The sequence below is a fragment of the Aplidium turbinatum genome, chromosome 3 (genome assembly GCF_918807975.1).
Source record: "Aplidium turbinatum chromosome 3, kaAplTurb1.1, whole genome shotgun sequence".
Lineage (NCBI taxonomy): Eukaryota > Metazoa > Chordata > Ascidiacea > Aplousobranchia > Polyclinidae > Aplidium > Aplidium turbinatum.
In genome coordinates, this window is record NC_137474.1 from 26,473,187 (window position 1) to 26,491,210 (window position 18,024).

General features: G+C 38.9%; 1 protein-coding gene across 1 annotated transcript in view; it reads right to left on the reverse strand.

Annotated features, from left to right (window-relative positions):
* The window catches only part of LOC145767033 (mediator of RNA polymerase II transcription subunit 13-like), a 42,973-nt gene that overhangs the window by 11,740 nt on the left and 13,209 nt on the right, over window positions 1–18,024 (reverse strand). The window contains exons 3-16 of the mRNA XM_082578764.1: window positions 16,065–16,167; window positions 10,374–10,458; window positions 9,621–9,701; window positions 5,153–5,298; window positions 4,890–5,023; window positions 4,718–4,781; window positions 4,366–4,461; window positions 3,662–3,742; window positions 3,034–3,211; window positions 2,390–2,533; window positions 1,738–2,164; window positions 1,359–1,501; window positions 962–1,110; window positions 572–759 (exon numbers count right to left, since the gene is read on the reverse strand). Of these exons, the coding sequence (XP_082434890.1) occupies window positions 572–759; window positions 962–1,110; window positions 1,359–1,501; window positions 1,738–2,164; window positions 2,390–2,533; window positions 3,034–3,211; window positions 3,662–3,742; window positions 4,366–4,461; window positions 4,718–4,781; window positions 4,890–5,023; window positions 5,153–5,298; window positions 9,621–9,701; window positions 10,374–10,458; window positions 16,065–16,167 (2,019 nt within the window). The remainder of the gene's footprint in view (window positions 1–571; window positions 760–961; window positions 1,111–1,358; window positions 1,502–1,737; window positions 2,165–2,389; window positions 2,534–3,033; window positions 3,212–3,661; window positions 3,743–4,365; window positions 4,462–4,717; window positions 4,782–4,889; window positions 5,024–5,152; window positions 5,299–9,620; window positions 9,702–10,373; window positions 10,459–16,064; window positions 16,168–18,024) is intronic.

The window sequence follows — 18,024 nt, forward strand, 5'->3', positions numbered from 1 at the left end:
CAAAAAATTTACGTTTCTTTTAACTAATTTGTGGAGCAATTTCAGAATGGCTTACACTGTTGGGTTTTTGTGTAGTTATTGAGTTTTTGTGTAACTGAGTTTTTGGTGTTCTCTAATTTTAGCCGCAGTTTTTGCCCGTTTGTGTGTACGAGCTACCTTTAATAAGTTAATAGCTGTTTATCTGCTAATAAATTTCATACAAATATTACCCTAAAAGTGTTTCCAGAGAGCGCTATAATCCATTATTTAAGTGTAAATTTGCAAAAATTTTCCGGGGGCGCATGCCCCCGGACCCCCCTACAATACGCGTGCCTTCGGCACGCTCTAACCCCCACCAGTTTTATTGCTTCCCTTGCTCAACCCACCAGGATACGCCACTGCACATCAGGTGGCGATGGCTTAATCAAACACTTTGTCGTTCTCATCATTTCATCAAATATTTGGCCCACCCCAAAAATTTTTTTCTGGCTACGCCACTGATCTGAGAGCAAAATCGTTGCCATTTTCGGATTTCTTATGGTCAAAATCATGGAAAATAATGCAAAAAACTAAAAAAAAGATGCTGTCCCACCGTTTTAATATTCTTGACATCATGTTCAACAATGGATTGTCCAGGCCAGGGGGAGGCGGCTGGCCAGCCTTGTTGAGGGCACTTCTTGAGGTTTATGTCGGAGAACATACTCGTTGGTCCTGCGCTATCATCGAGGTCGTTGAAGGCGTACGGGTCAGTGGTGGTACCTAGTTCGCTCTTGACCGGACCTGGAAAGCAACACAAGTGAAGAAAGGGGAACCTTGTTTTACCATTGGGCTAAATGTTCTTGTAGAAGAGTTAAAGATGAATTTATGTGGCAAACACGGTTGGAGGTTTGAAGCAATGACATGAGAGTATTCGACCTGAGATATCATCATCTCCAACAGTAAAACAAACTTCATAAGATAACTATGTAACAGCGACACTCACCAAGCAAAGAGTGCTGCGCATCAGAATCCAGAGCAAATGAAAACGACGGATCGGTGTTCAGGAATTCGAAATCGTCGGAGCCAGCAGGGCCACCTAGCGGGCTCGAAAGCGCAACTATCCCGCGCAACTTCATCCGCTTGCTGCTTGGACTAAAAAAAATCATGACAATGGCAGAGATAAGAATGATAGTTCAGAAAATCAGTCTCATGCTTTCGTGGGTAATGAGCCGCAGCCACATTGTAGTGAACCAGCCCCGACGTAGTCGTTATGCGAGATATCTACCCCACTACCATCCAATCGATGCCTTGCAAGTCGTGGACGTCACAATGAAGCAGACTACAATTTATCATTAAGTCGCCTTACATCCAAACCAAATGTCAACAGTAGCGGTTCCTACCAGGAGTATGGGCGTTGTTTGGCACTGTACTTGCTGCTTAGAGACTTCCGAAAGAAAGGGCGATTGTGACCATCAAATTGAACAGAAGGCAATTTCGAGGATCGCTGGACATAGGGAAGCTTGTAATCCTTCCAGTCTTCAATCTAAGAATATCAAAGTAAATTGCAGCAATCCCAAACAATATTCACTAAACATCATGCCATGGTGGTCACATACATATAACTCAATAGTCATAACATTGTATGACCACGCTCGGGGTGAGGATGGTTAATCATCAAAGTCAAATAAAAGGATCCATATGTTTCAAAGCGAACTTTCAGCAGAGCATGTCAAAAGCTAGAAGCCAAAAGGTAACAACTACAATTTCATGAAAACTCACCATCCTCTGAATCTCTAATGAACCTTCTTCAGTTGTAGGCACTGGTAGGTTAGACAACGATGGTTTAGCCAACTCTTTGCCTTCCCAAACATCAGAAATACTGCCCAGGGGAATGAATGGCGCCGGCATCTTCTCGTTGCTGTGCATGTGATTTGACAAGACCAGGTTTGGATTGACTTCTTGGAACTGCTGAAGTTGAGGGATGGTCTGAGGATTGGGTTGGAGGGCGAGGAAGCTGTGTGGTGTCATCATTCCATCGCAATCGTATGCGGGGGTGGTCGTGGATGAGACTCCTGCGCCATAAGTCGAACTTTCTCCCCCAGCTAAACCTTCATCCATGCATCGATGGTGGAAAGGGTTGTAGTTGTGAATGAGCGAAGGTTTCTGGATGTCACCGAAACCAATCGTGTCGTTGGTGGCGATCGACCTGTTTGATGCGTCACAATAAGTGATCGACCATCAACGGGTCAAAATGATTAAACTGAATAAAAAATGAACACTGATCTCAATCAAGACGAGGTTTGCTACTCTAAACAAGGCAGGAAAGAAAGGAATGCAAACATTCAGGAAATGCACATTGCACAGCAACATTCAATGAGATGCAGGCATCTCACAAGGATGGCATGCCTAATATGTCGCATCTTAAGCTCACCTTGCAGCTTTAAAGGAATCCGAAAAACTCCACTTCAAGGGGGGTGTGATACTGCTAGAAGGAGGGTGAATCCCATCGGGGGGATTCGTTTCAGAATGAGTAGGGTTGGTGCTCATTGAATCTTGGCTCAGATTAGATTGTGAGCTGCAAAACGAAAATCAAATTAATACCACACAATGGTCAATCATAGTTAACGAAACCAGAAGGATCCATCGTTCAAGCAACAACTCCATCACAAAACAACATGAATTGGACACAAGTAGTAGATACAATAAGCAATACTTGAACATTTTGTGTCGTTGGCTCACACTTGCATACCGTCACATGATGTCTTGCAACCATGATTATTTTGTCAAGTCCGAGCTTGCGTCATTTAGACCCACTGACCCAAGCATAGTTTCAACATTCAACTATGTTGTAAAGCATCGTTACCGATGTACAATGTTCTTGGTACAGGGATGGCAGGTACATGTGATATTGTAATAACAGCAGTTTGTTCATACAGAGCATGTTGAAAATGGTCAATCTACGTGAGCCAGACCTCAAAGGTCGACCTTTCTAATGATGTACGTAAACACAGTTACAACTCTGTAATGCTTTCAAGGTAGAGATTGAACACAGCAAATCAGAAAACAATTGCAAACCTCTGGCCACTTAAAGACGGGGTCTCAACGGTCGGCATGGCTGCAGACACTGGTGTGGGTATAGGTCCGGGTTCAGTGGCGCGTTTGCTATTGGCTCGGACGCGATTGGTGAAGTATCCTGGTTGGCATGGTAACGGCGTTCGTATGAAGCCAGTCTTTGCCTTCACAGGATCGGGGGCTGCATGGAACAACAAGGTGAATAGACAAATGTCGGTCACGTCTATGGGCGATCGTGGTACACTCTGCCGCAAATCCCATGTCAACAATATATGCGGATATAATATGAGCAATCCAATGAGAAGACCTAAAACAATCAGTTGCAGCGAATCGCCGTTTTTGTTTTGGACCAGTTGTCTGGTAGGTTTTCATGAAAACCGATTCTGCCTATTTTTTGGCCATCAAGTTACAAAAATAAAGCTGTACTGTGCAGTGTATGCATGAAGAAAAACCCAGATGCTTCAGAAACAGTGATATGTTCTTTTTAGTTTCCTTGGACTCGCAAGGAGCCAAAGTATGCTGTTTCATTCGTGTGCACTCTGCCAGGAGGCAATGGGATGTGACAGCCATCTTTGGCTTTTTGTAAGTCTTACTCTTTGAAGGATTGTTGCAGAAAGCAAGACAGACTTACTTCGCTGGGATGATGGCTCAGTCGTACTAGATACTGAAGCTGGCCCATACGGGGTCGCGTTCAATAAACCGCCAGGTGTCGCTGAAATACAGAAGACAATCAGCCCTGATGTCACAGTTCTTTCTATCTCTTACACGAAAAGAGATTTTGGAAAAATTGATGACGTAGTTTATTGAAATATCAAACATTAAACAGTCAAATAAATGTAGAATAGTTCTATTTTTCGAGATTGTACATTGCTTCCAGAAATACTCCGACTTCAAAATAGATATAGGCCTGCGCTACTAATTGCAACAGCAACTTTACAACCTGAAATAACATCTTATTCTATTCAATATCAACTAGGACTCTTCAATATCTTCAACATACTTTTCATTATGACTTCTCAACTTCTAATCCCCACCCATAATACAAAACTCTCTCAACCAAGAGCCTCAAACACGCGGACCGCGAGGACTTTTTGTGCGGCCCGCGAGGCGTTTTTAAATTTTGAAATAATTAACAATTACAGTACAATGAGCACATATTTTTGCTACAGATTTAGAAAGATAAAATGCACTCTAAATTTACTCAAAAAATCTGAACACGCCAATCAAACTTCACACGACTTTTAAGCACTACTGTCGCACCATATTATTGAGTGCGAGAAACTCGTATTGTTTTATCACAATCACAGTTGAGCAAACAAAACCCAGACAACATACCTGCAGCAGGGGTGGAAGGTTTCACGTCAGGCGGAATATGATTAGAAGATGAAGGTACAAGAACGAGATGAGACGGATAATTCATATGAATCCCTCCTGATTATCACAATTGTGAATGTACTTGTATGAAATGCCATTATAACTTTATAATTATTGTCTTGTCACATTGCTCGTAACTGCATGTGTACAAAACTTTCGATTGTTTAAGGGCAAATCATCAACTTTCGTCCATTATATATATAATTGATTTGATTATACTGTATTTAGCGTAGATCGGCTTAATCTTAGTTGAAGCTTTAAACTGTCGCTTCGCTAACCTCTGGTGAAAGATAAGCAAGTCTCAACAACTCACCTACAATGACCTCGACAACGGGAGGAACAGGTGCATGGGAATCTCCATCACCCATCATCTCTTCCTGAATAGACAATCATCACACTTACTAATCAAAACATTTGTTATCAAAATAAACAATGCCAGTGAAGTTATATATTCTGATATACAGTAAAGTGAAAATGTATCCTACCATGGTGGCATCGTCCATGTTCCCAAGTGGGTAGAAAGGTTTCCATTCTTCAAGCAATTTTTGAACAGTCGACTCGTGTGGTCGGTACACCACCCCGGTTAGCTTCCCTTCTAAGCCGTAAGGCGAGAGTATCACTGCAACACATGCCAAACGCTCACTACCACACGACTACTTTAGTCAAGAAAGCCAACGTATAACCAACAACAAGCGAGTATATTCACGAAAGTGAAAGTGATCTAGCAATGAAGCAAAGACTAACATACCAGAATCTGAAACGTTGTTTTCATTCACTTGCTGAATGTAATGATGGGTCAGTCTTTCCACGTTTCCATGGCGAGTTATTTCAACTGTCGTGCAGACTGAACTCTCACCGTGCAAGAAGAATGAGAAAGAAAAAGAAAATCGATCACTGAAATAAAACACAGCAAGTTGAGCTTCCGCATATCAGCTAGTGACGCAATACGGCGGCTTTCCATCAGAATTGCGGAAGATGTCGCAACGACTTTATGAAGGTATTAACGATTCCTGCGGAAAGTGTTGAATTAAAACTTTATTCCATTGCTAAGAATGATCAATCGAGGTCCACGTGTTCTACTCAGACCGAGACAAACCTTAGTAGCATGTTGATGGTGTGAAAAAATTTACACATTTACCACACTTTCAGAATGAAAGATGTTACTAAGGCATCCAAATCATGATCCGAATTCATACCCGCCTTTGCAATGCATTTCTAAGGTAGGTTTTACAACCAGAGTAATTGTTTTGTGCATACAATGATCGAAGCGCGAAACAGCCGTTAAATTGAAGCCGGTAACACACTTCGGAAGGTATTTAGTGCCGCAGCAGACTATGGAGACTTATGAAGCTGAAAATCATCTCGCCGTACCACTGAGTGGCGATATAGACAATACAATTTGTAACAAGGCTCATATCGACACCTCATGGAAGTAAGGAAACCGCGTCTGCTGGCGCCAGTGCAGATCACACAAAACCTTCATCACGTTTGTCATTGCTGCAAAAACACTAAGGCGCGTGTCCAACAACAGCAAGCCACTAAAGATGCGCCTTCATAATTCGGCGCTCTTCGTCTAGCTTAAAATTGTGCTAGCAATGTCAAGCTAATGCACCTTTCGCGAACTTCAATGGCATTGCAGTTAGCTAAGCAAAACACTGGAAACAGTAAAACTGGTCCAAACGGTTATTTGATGAAATAAATTGAATTTTTCGTGGTTTACATTTTAAAAATAGTGAAATCACAATCTCCCTTTGACAGTTGAAACTGTACATTTGTACCAACATAAAAGCACACGTGATTCCAACACTGCCCGGCATCTACTGTTGCACTTTAAGCATTGATTGAAAGATACGTGTCTGTTTCTCTAAATCAGTGGTTCTCAACCTTTTTCAGCACAGGGGCCAAATTCCAAACCTAACTTTTGTAATTGTAATGGGCAACAACAAAATAAATGCAATTTAATGTGAAACTTGATGTTGACTTTGACTTTTAATAAGTTTCCCAAAACGAGGGTAACTTTGAAAAGTACAGTACTCAAACGCTGGTTAAGATGATGGTTCGTCAATCGGTTGTGATATTTGGATTTAATTCCAACCATTTTGCTGTAAGCTACGTTGGACATAGGCATTTTTCAGTGCTTTACCTTATCAAGCTAGGATACTTCCCTCTGGATCTCGACTCCAAAAATGAAGTAGATGATCACGTTTGAATGCTTGCGTTAGTTTTACATTTGACTGCAAATCTAGCAGCTCCAACTGAAAATCATTGCCTCTATCGCCATAGATGTTGCAAATATTTTCATCATGGGCAGGAAAGAATATTGAACCGTTATTGCGACTTTCAAATTCATCAATCATGTCGCTAATAAGCTTTGTTTACTTTCAAATGATCCGTTAACTTGGCGCACTGGCTTAACCATCGAACGGCAGCATAGGCGCCGGGTTTTGAAAATTGCCGGGGGGGCAAACTTTCTAGCCGACTGATTGCTTACATTCAAAATGCTGATGTTTGTTTGTCAGCATTGATGTTTTTTTTGCGTCTATCTGCCATTGTATATCGCCAAGCTTTATAATGTAGGCTCAGGCCTCGAAATTCACGGCGGACATACCGTCATAGCATGTGATGTCCTCGGGAAGTACCATCTAGATCGGTCATATTTGTCCGCCGAGAAATAACACAGGAACTAGCGATACAAATCGTCATTGCATAGCACGAACAATTGTTGCAATAATAGATTTTCCAGCGCATTCTAGCGCGCATCTAGAAAATGTGAATACTGTATCCCTTAGCTTCCATTCAAGGAGGAAAACTTTCGATTTTTACGTTGCTTCAACGATTGATGACATTGAATCAGCGTAACAAAGGTGAATTCTTCGCTAAGAATCGATAGGAGTACAGGTACTTCTACACTAATCACGCGCAATTTAGTTCAAGTTTTACGTCACAATGTCTGGCTTTGGTCTCCGAGTAATAATGATACGGCAAGGTTGGTTACTAAATTAGATTATACGAGTAGGCTATTGCAGCAAGATGCAACAAAATTTGTTAAGTTTTGGTATTACAGTAAGAAAGAAAAGACCTAAAGAAAATTCACTTTCGCTCACATGACACGCAAAAACAAACTTAAAGAAAAAAGCCTGTGAAACTTTGCACAGCAGAAAATAGTAGCGTTGGTGTAGAAATTTTCCGACTCCTGCCCAGAGTATTGTGACGCAATAAGCCACACGACCTCGTTCGGGGGAAGTTAATCAGTTATGTGACGTATTGACCAGCTACACGGCGCTTTGACTCTTCAAGCGCAAGTCGTTGGTCTGATGAAAGCCTTTCAGAGTGACTTTACTGATTTTTTAAAAAGCCTTCTAAAACCGTAGTTATAGTTCTGAAATGGTGATAAATTATTATCAAGATAAAGTGATTAAGCATGACGATCGACGGCTAAAACTAGTGTGTCCGCCGTGAGACTTGATTTGTCCGCCGAGATAGCTGCTCAGACCGGACACGTTTGTCCGCCGTCAACAAAAACGAATGTTGAGGCCTGTAGGCTACTTCGAATTCTATGCTAGTCACTTTGAACTTTAGCTCTTAATACGCGTAGATACTAAACTGAGCAAACTGCACTTCGTTATTGACACTCCCAAGAAAAAACAAAGCAGAAGAAATCAAGAAAAACGTTTTTCAATCATTGTTACTATGCTTCAACGGCACCATGCTGGCGTTTATCAGCTACCGTACTTCTGTTTCTTTTGTTATCCTAGGAGCAGCGCTCTTGTTGCAACAAGTAGATCTTTTAATTGAGATCGATCCGCAATGAAGGTCAAACTAACGCAAATTTGAACTTACAATCATTTGCTTTAGGATTTTTTTAAAAATAATTTGCGGGGGAGACAGCCACCCCGAGCTAAATTCACGGGGGGGCGCCGCCCCTCCGCCCCACCGGAGTCGGCGCCTATGAACGGCAGTAAACATGAGCATTGAGCAGGTATCCATAGTCCATAGTCAGCACCAGTATCTGCTATAAATTGCTCAAATTTGCCATGATCAAGCGCATTTGCACGAATCCAATTTACTGTTGATGTTACGATTTCACCTTCAATCATTATACACCTTCAATGACCGTGTAAAATGCTTCATATACTGTTAGTGTTAGCTTACCAGTGTATAATATACAGAAATAATCGATTCGATATACTGTAGTAGGCCTACATGTAGTAGTAGTCCAGTTTTAATGCGGCGATGTCCCCGTTACCAAGGGTGGCAGGATTAACCTCCAAGTGCCGAGTTACGATCCAATCCGAGTTACTATCCGATGGTCATCAAAGACAATGTGGTGACCGGTCATAAACACATCATAATAACATTTCAATACAATAACGTACTATCAGTGGTGCCACATCACAGGAGTAACATTATCCTCTTCACGAATCACGCCATGTGCTAACAAGTCCATGAGGAGTGAGGACCATGATTCTGTCCTAACATACTCATCTGTTGCAACTGAACACAGCTTTGACGAGTCAAATGTGCTTAGAAGATTTGAACGAAATGCACAAAACATATATAACCTATCTCTGTTGTTGTGCCGACTTGCCGTAAATGAAACCAAAGTGAGAAATTGCTCGCACATGTTAAAGTCTGGTGTAACTCCCCTGATAAACACAGCTAATTGCTCTGTATCCATAGTGTGGAGAAACGTTGGCATTTTTGCCTGGAACACTTAAATTATGTGACAACCATGTATTCTCGCCATTTTAGGCAGTTCTAGCACAAATAACATTTTGATGCATTGATGAGTGCTGCAGCAAGAATGGTTGCAAATTGCATGCGGCCCGTTGGGTCGCGGTCGAGAATTACTGCCCTAGATAGTCTGCCAAAGCTTCTTTGTTAACTTAATCCTGGTAGTACAGTATTGCAATGCATACTTGCAGAGGCTTTGAACCACTGACGCAAGTTCGGTGGCCAAGATTGACAGATTGAAATCAATTTTGCTAATTGTGCATTATTCCAACTAGGTACCTCTTATTTGAAAGCTGTTTTGAAATACCACATTGCACAACTGCCCATGCTAATGCCAAAAATAAAACCAACCATACCTTCTAATTTCTATTGTGGTAAAATGATGTGTTTACAAACTTAATGTTAGTTATTGAGATGGAGGTTTTCACAGTGTTCAGAAAAAAGTAATTTTATTACCGTCATGATGTTAATTGCAAACAAACCTTATATCCTCATCTGTATCCAAGGAAAATGGCTTGACAAAACACTGACCCAGTCTAACGAAGTTTTCATGGAACAAGCACCTGTGAGAAGCGAACGCATTGTTAATACTAAGGAGGCCAGCTGATCAGGAAATGAAACGCGTCAGCACTATACCAGGATACCATTCTTATTAAATAATTTATGTCTTTGTAAATGTCGTTCAAAAACGTGATTTTATACGATATCAGAAAAAGTTGAGTCAAAAAGCAACCTAATAAAATTCACATACTATTACTGAAAACTCCAGCTGCACCTTATGAACAACAAGGCTAGCTACTGTGCATGTTCAACACATAACAGATCATATCAACCAACATAAACGCAATGAAACATTCGGTAGTGACAATACTACACTTTCACAAACGACACACTCAGTATGAAGTACACGATCTTACTCATACAAATCATGACCATAACACAAAGGCTGGTACAGGGATTGCTACGGTTTGCATGGAACATGCTATGGCATAAACTCTTTCACGCTTAATAAAATAATTACAATTTAAGTGCTGTAAATTGTTGCAAGTATGTATATTTATAGTATTTATAGTAAAACAATAAAATCTTTATATGCATGGGAGGTCATTAGGCAATGAAACAGTTTTAGTAAAATAATATATTTTCTGCTTTGTTGTATTTAGTAGAAATGATAATGGATGGAAAGCTTACAAGAGAATTCACGATCAGTCATTAGTTTCAGCAAACTCAATTACCTTTCTACAAGATTGTGAATAGCTTTAAAAAGTAACCTTCTGCATTCGTATGACAGGCCGTCGTCCCAGCATCCTTTATCCTCATCTACAACAAATCAATTGTGAACTTTAATAAACCTATAGTGTACATCATTATTGCTATAAATTAAGACCTTTGTTTCATGCACTAAGTTGGCAACCGATGGTAAATGTTTGTTTTAGTGACCTGTGACAGAAATCTAGGTACAAATCTACACTAAAATAACTACTTATGAAAATTGTTGAGCTTCTTTTGAAGATAACCACTGATGAATCACGGACTGGAAGAACACTCAGTGATTCCACAACTCCATGCTGAATGCCATAGTATTGCCATACCACTGGAATAACATTGCCATAATAGGAGGGAACTGAAGATGGTAATGGTGGGATGCGATTTTACTTACTGTGCAATTGCATTGTCAGTATATCGACGGTCGAAAACAAAAAAGTCGTAAGTGCAGTTTTACACTTTGGAGTAAAAGGCAAAAAAACAAAATTTTTTTTTCTTTTTTAAATTTTGTTATTTTGAACATTAATATCTGTAACTATTAAATGAAGCACGTTTCTATACTTTACTGATTGCCACATTTCTTTTTCAATGAAATTTTCAAATAAAAGGAATTAAGAGCAATTTAATCACTTGTGTTACGTTATGTTAATGTGTTACATACGTCTTTTTTGTTTTCAAATTTTTCATGAATGGCTTGGGATATCTCGTTATACAAGCACGATAGAAACAAGCTGGAAATAGTAGTAGATAGCCCTAAATGCATAGGTTTTGAAAATACAAAAAAGCGAATTTCTCAAAAATGTCACTTACGACTTTTTTGTTTTCGACCGTCGATATAGTGTTAGTTGTGTATAAAGACTGAGCGACATCAAACACTTTACACACTTTTTTTACAAATTGCTGCTGGCTAGTTATTGTGGTTTGCAAAATGACCTAACTTGATCAAGGGGGAAAAATTTTTTGAAAAAAAAAATCATTTAAGCAGGCCACACTCCCCATTTTTTTGGCGAAACCCCAATAACCCCACTATTTGCTATATCTCATCCCGCGATGGAGGTAGAGAGCTAATTTTGCCACCAAAAGATGCAGAATATAAAAGTTTATATCCAACTTATGAATGTACCATAGCCCTAAACCCTTTAGTTTTTTCTATAATTGAGAATAACTGTTTTTGACAGTAAAATTTGCATCTTTCGTAACCAAATGCTTGTATTTCAGATCATGGCTCAGATCAATGTCATTAAGCTATTACATATAGCCTTTATTCAAACTCACAACTGTATAACTAGTACAGTCATTGAACAGAAGACAGTATTGTTGTTCTCAAACTTTTTCACAGAATTAAATCAGTACAATTTTACAAGTTTCCTTCACCAATATACAGCACTGTGCACTGGTACACAAAATTTTATGATGATTATCTCAAAATTGATTACAAAGATGTAAGAAGTCGAATAATAATGAATTTTCCCCAGGTCACCAAAATAATGCTTTTAAGCTGGTTAAGTAATTACCTCAGGTTTTAAAACTGCTGGCGTTAAATATCACATCAAAATATACTCAGCAATATGTCTGTGATAGAAACTCTTTCAACATTACTTAAATGTAGGCTATATCCTTTGTTTACAGGTTAGAGGTTATAATAAAAAGCTATTACACAATAAATGTCACGTCAGAGTATTCTGAGGAATGTATCTGTAATGCAAAAGCTTACAAAATTATGCTGTTTGCCAACACTCCATCATGTAATTAGGATATTTTTGGAGGCAGCATGAGTTAAAACTTGGAAAAGGTCCCAATTTTAAGCCTACTGTCTCTGATGTTGCAAGTCTTGTAGAAGAAGACATTCGCCAAACTTGGGTTTTTGCAAACTTAGGAAGTGTTTTGTTATCATCTCAAAGAATTAAAGAAAAGATCAAAAGCAGTTTAAATCTTATTTCTAGTTTGAAGGCACAACCAAGAAAGAGACTCGCATCTCCAAGCTACTTGCAAAAAATTGCCAGTTTTGAAAAACAATGTAGGCTAATGAGCTATTTGACATTTGCTCGTGTAAATGCAAATTCGCATTTGACAGTACCATCAATGAAGAAGATATCCCCTGTACAGACCATTGGAGAACAAAGATTATTTGCTCTTGTCCAATGTCTTCAAGCGTTCATCCAAAAGAGCTAAAATTTCTTTTAGATCAGCGTTCAGAACGTAACATGGTGATTGGTGGTGTTGATGTGGCTGTCAGTCGCAAAAATTTGAAGCAAATGCAAGACAGAACTCTCAGAACTTGCCATAAACACGCTAGTGATGAGTTTGATCTTACTAGTAAGTAACAGTAATGAATTAGAGACATCTTCTGAAGAGGAAATGCCAAAGTCATCATCCAGTCAGTGAATTAAGTGTATGAGTGGCAGTGAAGAGAAAATTGCTTCAACATCATCAACTTCAACAAAAAATGAGAAGCTTCATGAAAGCATTGTAATGTTTCTGAGCCAGCAAAGAAATGCTTATTGACCACAGTGAAAAATGGCTGAACCCAAAGACAGCTGCGCTGGGTGCACTGCATGCCAACATTGATGTGTCTAGGATTTCAACAGCAAAAAAAGCAGACACCAAAGCTCTGTTGTGGTCAAACCGTCCGCTGGCGGCATTTATGGTAGCAACTTCTGCATTTTCACCATGTCTGACAGCAGGGAGTATTAGTAAGGATGATTGGGAAGTGTTTCGAAACAACAATACTTCTTGTGAGCGATTGATAGGCCACGTGAAGAAAACAATTATATAATAGCCAAAAGATCCGTGACACAAGTGATGTTGACATAAAGACAAAGAGTTACGTTAACAATGCATATTATTCGCAATGAGAAATTAACAGGACAATGTAGTTTGTCTAGCATGTATTGTATAGTTTTGTGTTGATTGTTTCATGCCTCATTATTGAATAAAACATCACTGTTCTTATACAGCTTACAAGTTTGATTTAAAGGTTATGTTTAATAACTGAATGACAACCGTGCAAGCCAAGATCTGAAATACAAGCATTTTGTTTCAAAAATGGTCCAGATTTTACTCTCAAAACAGTTTTTCTCAATTATAGAAAGAAGTAAAGGTTTTAGGGCTATAGCATGTTTATAAGTCGGATAGAAACTTTGGTATTCTGCATCTTTTGGCGGCAAAATCAGCTCTCTATCTCCACCATGATACGAGATATAGCAAATTGAGGGGTAATGGGGATTTTGCGACAAAAACGGGGAGCGTGGCCTGCTTAAACAATATTTTTTTTCCCAAAATTTTTTTTCCTTGATCAAGTTAGGTCATTTCGCAAACCACAATAACTAGCCAACAAGTAAGTTGGTCGGAGTGTTACACCCTAATCAGCACTCTGAGGGTGGTAAACTGGTAAAGTAGATAATTACCATCTAAAGTTCATGAGCATGGCCAAATGGCCATAGCTCAGTATGTCAAATTCAATTGCAGACGGCAACACTAAACCTACAATAAGTTTATACCTAAAAGAGTGCCTTAAATTAAACTTTGGGCATAATTATGTTTTTGTACCACTTTATTAAAACTATAGTTTGTTTGTTTATCTTTATCCTGCATTGCGGGAAAGCGGACTTGAGCGCTATGCATCGGTGTACGCCTTCCGACGTACACCTGACCCACGCTGCAGCCGACGGCAATGTCTGTTTCCGGTTGTCTACTCTGCTTATGACTTAAATTTGGTACTATACCCATTACTCGAAATCGATCACTGGGTAGAGGCAATTATCGTAAAGTTTCTTGCCCAGAGAAACAACAGCAGTGCGGGTGGCTGGAGTCGAACACGCAGGCTCTCGACTGCGAGCCCAACGCGCTAACCACTCGGCCACTGCTGCCGACTAACCACTCGGCCACTGCTATAGTCATTGTGTAGTGGCGGCACTATATATAAAAGATATGTAGCGGCAGTATTTAAAGATGTATGATCATTGATCACCCATATAGCTGCAGTACTGCAGTAGTGTAACGACATCCCGAGTGCGGTAGTGGTGGGGATGAACAGAGAACGGCGTCTATATTCTTAGTAGTAGTTTATTGTGATTGCACAAGCCAACTTGACACATTGGAACAAAAAAGAGTAAGACCAGTCTGGCAAAATTAAGCCTTGAATTCAAATAGAATACAAACGGATTGAAATCAACCTTGAAACTGAAGCCCATAACGAGAGTATAGTTGGAGCACACTGCTCATCTTAAAAACTATTGAAACTACTTTTCTACATTCGACTGCACGTTGAAACTTCTTGAAACATATAACAAACTTACTTATTGAAAACCAACTCATTCCATAACTTATCGAAACTTACATACCAAGAGTTAAGACTCCTACTAGTTTTTATCATCTAGAAGTGAGACGCTAGACGTTGCAGTTTAAGAACCAGGTTGTAGATTACAGTGACCTTTGGTTTATCATAACTCAAATGGATTTTAGCATGTCAGTTGCTGGAAGGAGCCTGAGCCTGAGAGCCTTGAACCTGGAGGAGGAGGAAGAAATAGAAAAAAGAACAGATCGAGAAATTTACAGACAAATGGATGAGACATGAGGAGAGTAGATACAAAGGATGGTAGAAGAGTCTGACAATGAATCTGAAGAAATGAATGACAAAACAAGAGAAGACATAGTTGTTGGAATGGAAGATTTAGAGGAAGAGAGAAAAGATGTAACTGAAGAAAGTGTAAATGAACAGAGGAAAGAAAAGAGAACAAATTGAAAATAAACAAAAAGCATGTTGGAAAGTACCTTGCAGTGTTTTGGGAGAAGCCAAGAACATATTATTGGGAAAAACTTCTGAAGGTCTTTAGAGACGAGGTTAATGGAAAAGTTGAGCAAGCTGAATTTTAGTTTTTGCACAAGAAATTAATTTCAGAAGATGCAGTGCATTAGGACTGGCCAACAAAGGAGGACAGATATCCTCAACGTTGAAAATTATTTTTGGGGCCTTTCAACTGCAATGTTAACTACTGCCAGACGTGCAAAATCATATTTTGGTTTTGCCGAAGAAGAGGAAGTAAAAGAAAAACTTGAGTTCCCAAGTAAATATGGACTTCATAATGCATAAACTTCTTTGTTTAAACAAGATGTTACAATTTCATCCTTATCTGTATTATAGCCTACCTATTTCTTCTGCTTTGTGTTGCTTTTAACAAACAAAATTTGCTGTGAAAATTGATTGTGTTTTTTTACCCAGTGCATAGTTTTTATTGCCCCAAACACTGGGAAAAAAAAACAACACAAAATATTCGATAAAAATAAAAAGAATAAACATAGTGCTCCAATTTTTTGGATACATCAACGGAGTATCAATATTTATCAATAGAGAGTAAAATTGGACTTTTTGGCCTATTTTTCAGTGAGAAAATCAAAAGTTTGTTAATTTTGCATTTTTTTGCCCCACTTGACCATATATTCAGTCGCCATCTCCGCCTGAAGCAGACTGCGCATCAAACACGGGTCATCCGCCTCCACGAGTCACGGTTTTGTTTCTTTGTTTTTTGAGTGCTACACTTGCTCATTGTAAAATTCGTACTAAAATGTTGCACAAATTTTACGATTTAACTCCCAGTCTCAAACTGTTTCATGGAAAAATACCAGACACCAAAGTCTATTGGTCTATTCGAATGAGTTACCTTTCAAGCCTTGTTGACAAATTTGATCAACATGAGGTTCATCTCCCCACCAAAATATCCACAGCTCTTTTGCAAATGAATCCTGCAAAGCAATGCGAAATTTCTGTGAAATTGCATGAGAAGATTATTTAAAGTTCAATTCAAGTAATACAGAGCCTGAAGACGTTCACAATTGGAAACATGGTCAGCAAGAATTCACATTTCACAAACAACTATATATATATATGTTATGCAAATAAAAGAGTGAAGAACATATAACAAAACATATTTTCAAATTTGTTTTGATCACTGTTACTCTTCTGCAACAAATAAGACATGACAAAAATGCCAGCTGGGTAAAATTAACAATGTGTCAAGTTATCACTACCGAGTACCGGTACTTATGATTGAACTAGTAAAAAAAATCCACCAAAACAATTCATACAAAACAAGCCACTGAAATTTACAATGACAAATGAAAAGTGCTGCATAGTGTGTATCAGGCGCATGGCATGAAGTGAAATGCACAAGACACCACACACTTCAGTGACGTCATCCAAACAGCACAGTTTCCAACACAACAAATATCATTAATCATGACAGCCTTTAAATGGGCAACTAGCACGGAGTTGACTTGGATAAGCTGTGTTGAGAAAAAAGGACACAGTGAAATATATAAATTATGAAAAACAACAGTATTATGTGCCACCGGTATATACTTTTTATTCATAGCCTCAGGCAACATTGCAGCGTACAATTTAAGATTTGTTAATTTCTTCAAAGCAGCTACTTCTGAAATTATACACAGGCAGTTCTTGTAGTCAAGCTTCCTTCCGATCAACCCTTGACGTGTTTTAGTTATATTTTGTAAGAATAAACTAACAAATAAAGCAATTTCAAACTAACCATAACACTAACAGTAACAAAATATTCATAACAGTACAATATGTAGACTGTGTGATGGATAAACTCACCACATACAATATATAAAAAAAGTCATACGAAAGACTAACTACACGGCTTCAAATCTATTTTCAATGAAGCATAAGTGAAAATAAGCAATATTTAATAAATCACCTCAATACACAAATATATTACACAGGCCAACAAAAAACATTTGACACAAAGTGTGAGAGTCATTTTAGAATATTTCAAGGACCCTGAATTTGAAAATGCAATTCGTTTTTTCTAATTGGCTCTAGTTTTTGATATATATATATATAATATAATATATTGGAAATTTAAAGTATTTTTGAAATCGTTACCCAAAAACTTTTAATGAATTGGCAATTACTCACTTTCAGCACTGTTTAGCATGATGATGATCTCATAATTGCGTTTGACTGGTTGCTATTGCAATAAGTTCAAAATACAAGCAATTGTTGAAATGAACTGCGATTAATGGAAGGGGGGGATGAATGTTTTAAAAATGGTTGAAAATCAATGCAATACCAAAAAATAGCTTGAAAATCATGTGTTAATGAATGCAGTTTTATATTAAAAAGGCACATACTGAAATTGGTTACTTATACAGTAGGTGATTGCAATCTCTTTGCAAGGATGATGGTCTTCACAATAAAAACACTAACTCTGTCTTGTGAAGACGCCTGTGCAATGCACAGTGTGCATGGGCTGCTTAATGTGAACTTGATGGTACACATTCAAGCATACATAAACTTTACAGGGCCACCAGCTTTGTCCAATGGCAAGGCAAGCCAAGACAATTGAAGCTGGTTACATGCTGCACTGCCGCAGCCTTCATCCACCTTCACATTCACAACTTGATCAGCCTTTTCCGTCATTAAGGACTTGGGTACTTTGGACTACGTTTTGTCTGGACTCTACCTTTCGACCAATCTGGCATGGGTGACCCTTCTGGGAGCAGTTAGATCCGCCAGTACAGCTCTAGAGAGTACTTGTAGTAGTAGTAAGCCAATTTTAATCTGGATTTTAATCCCGGTTATCAAACGTGGCCGGATCC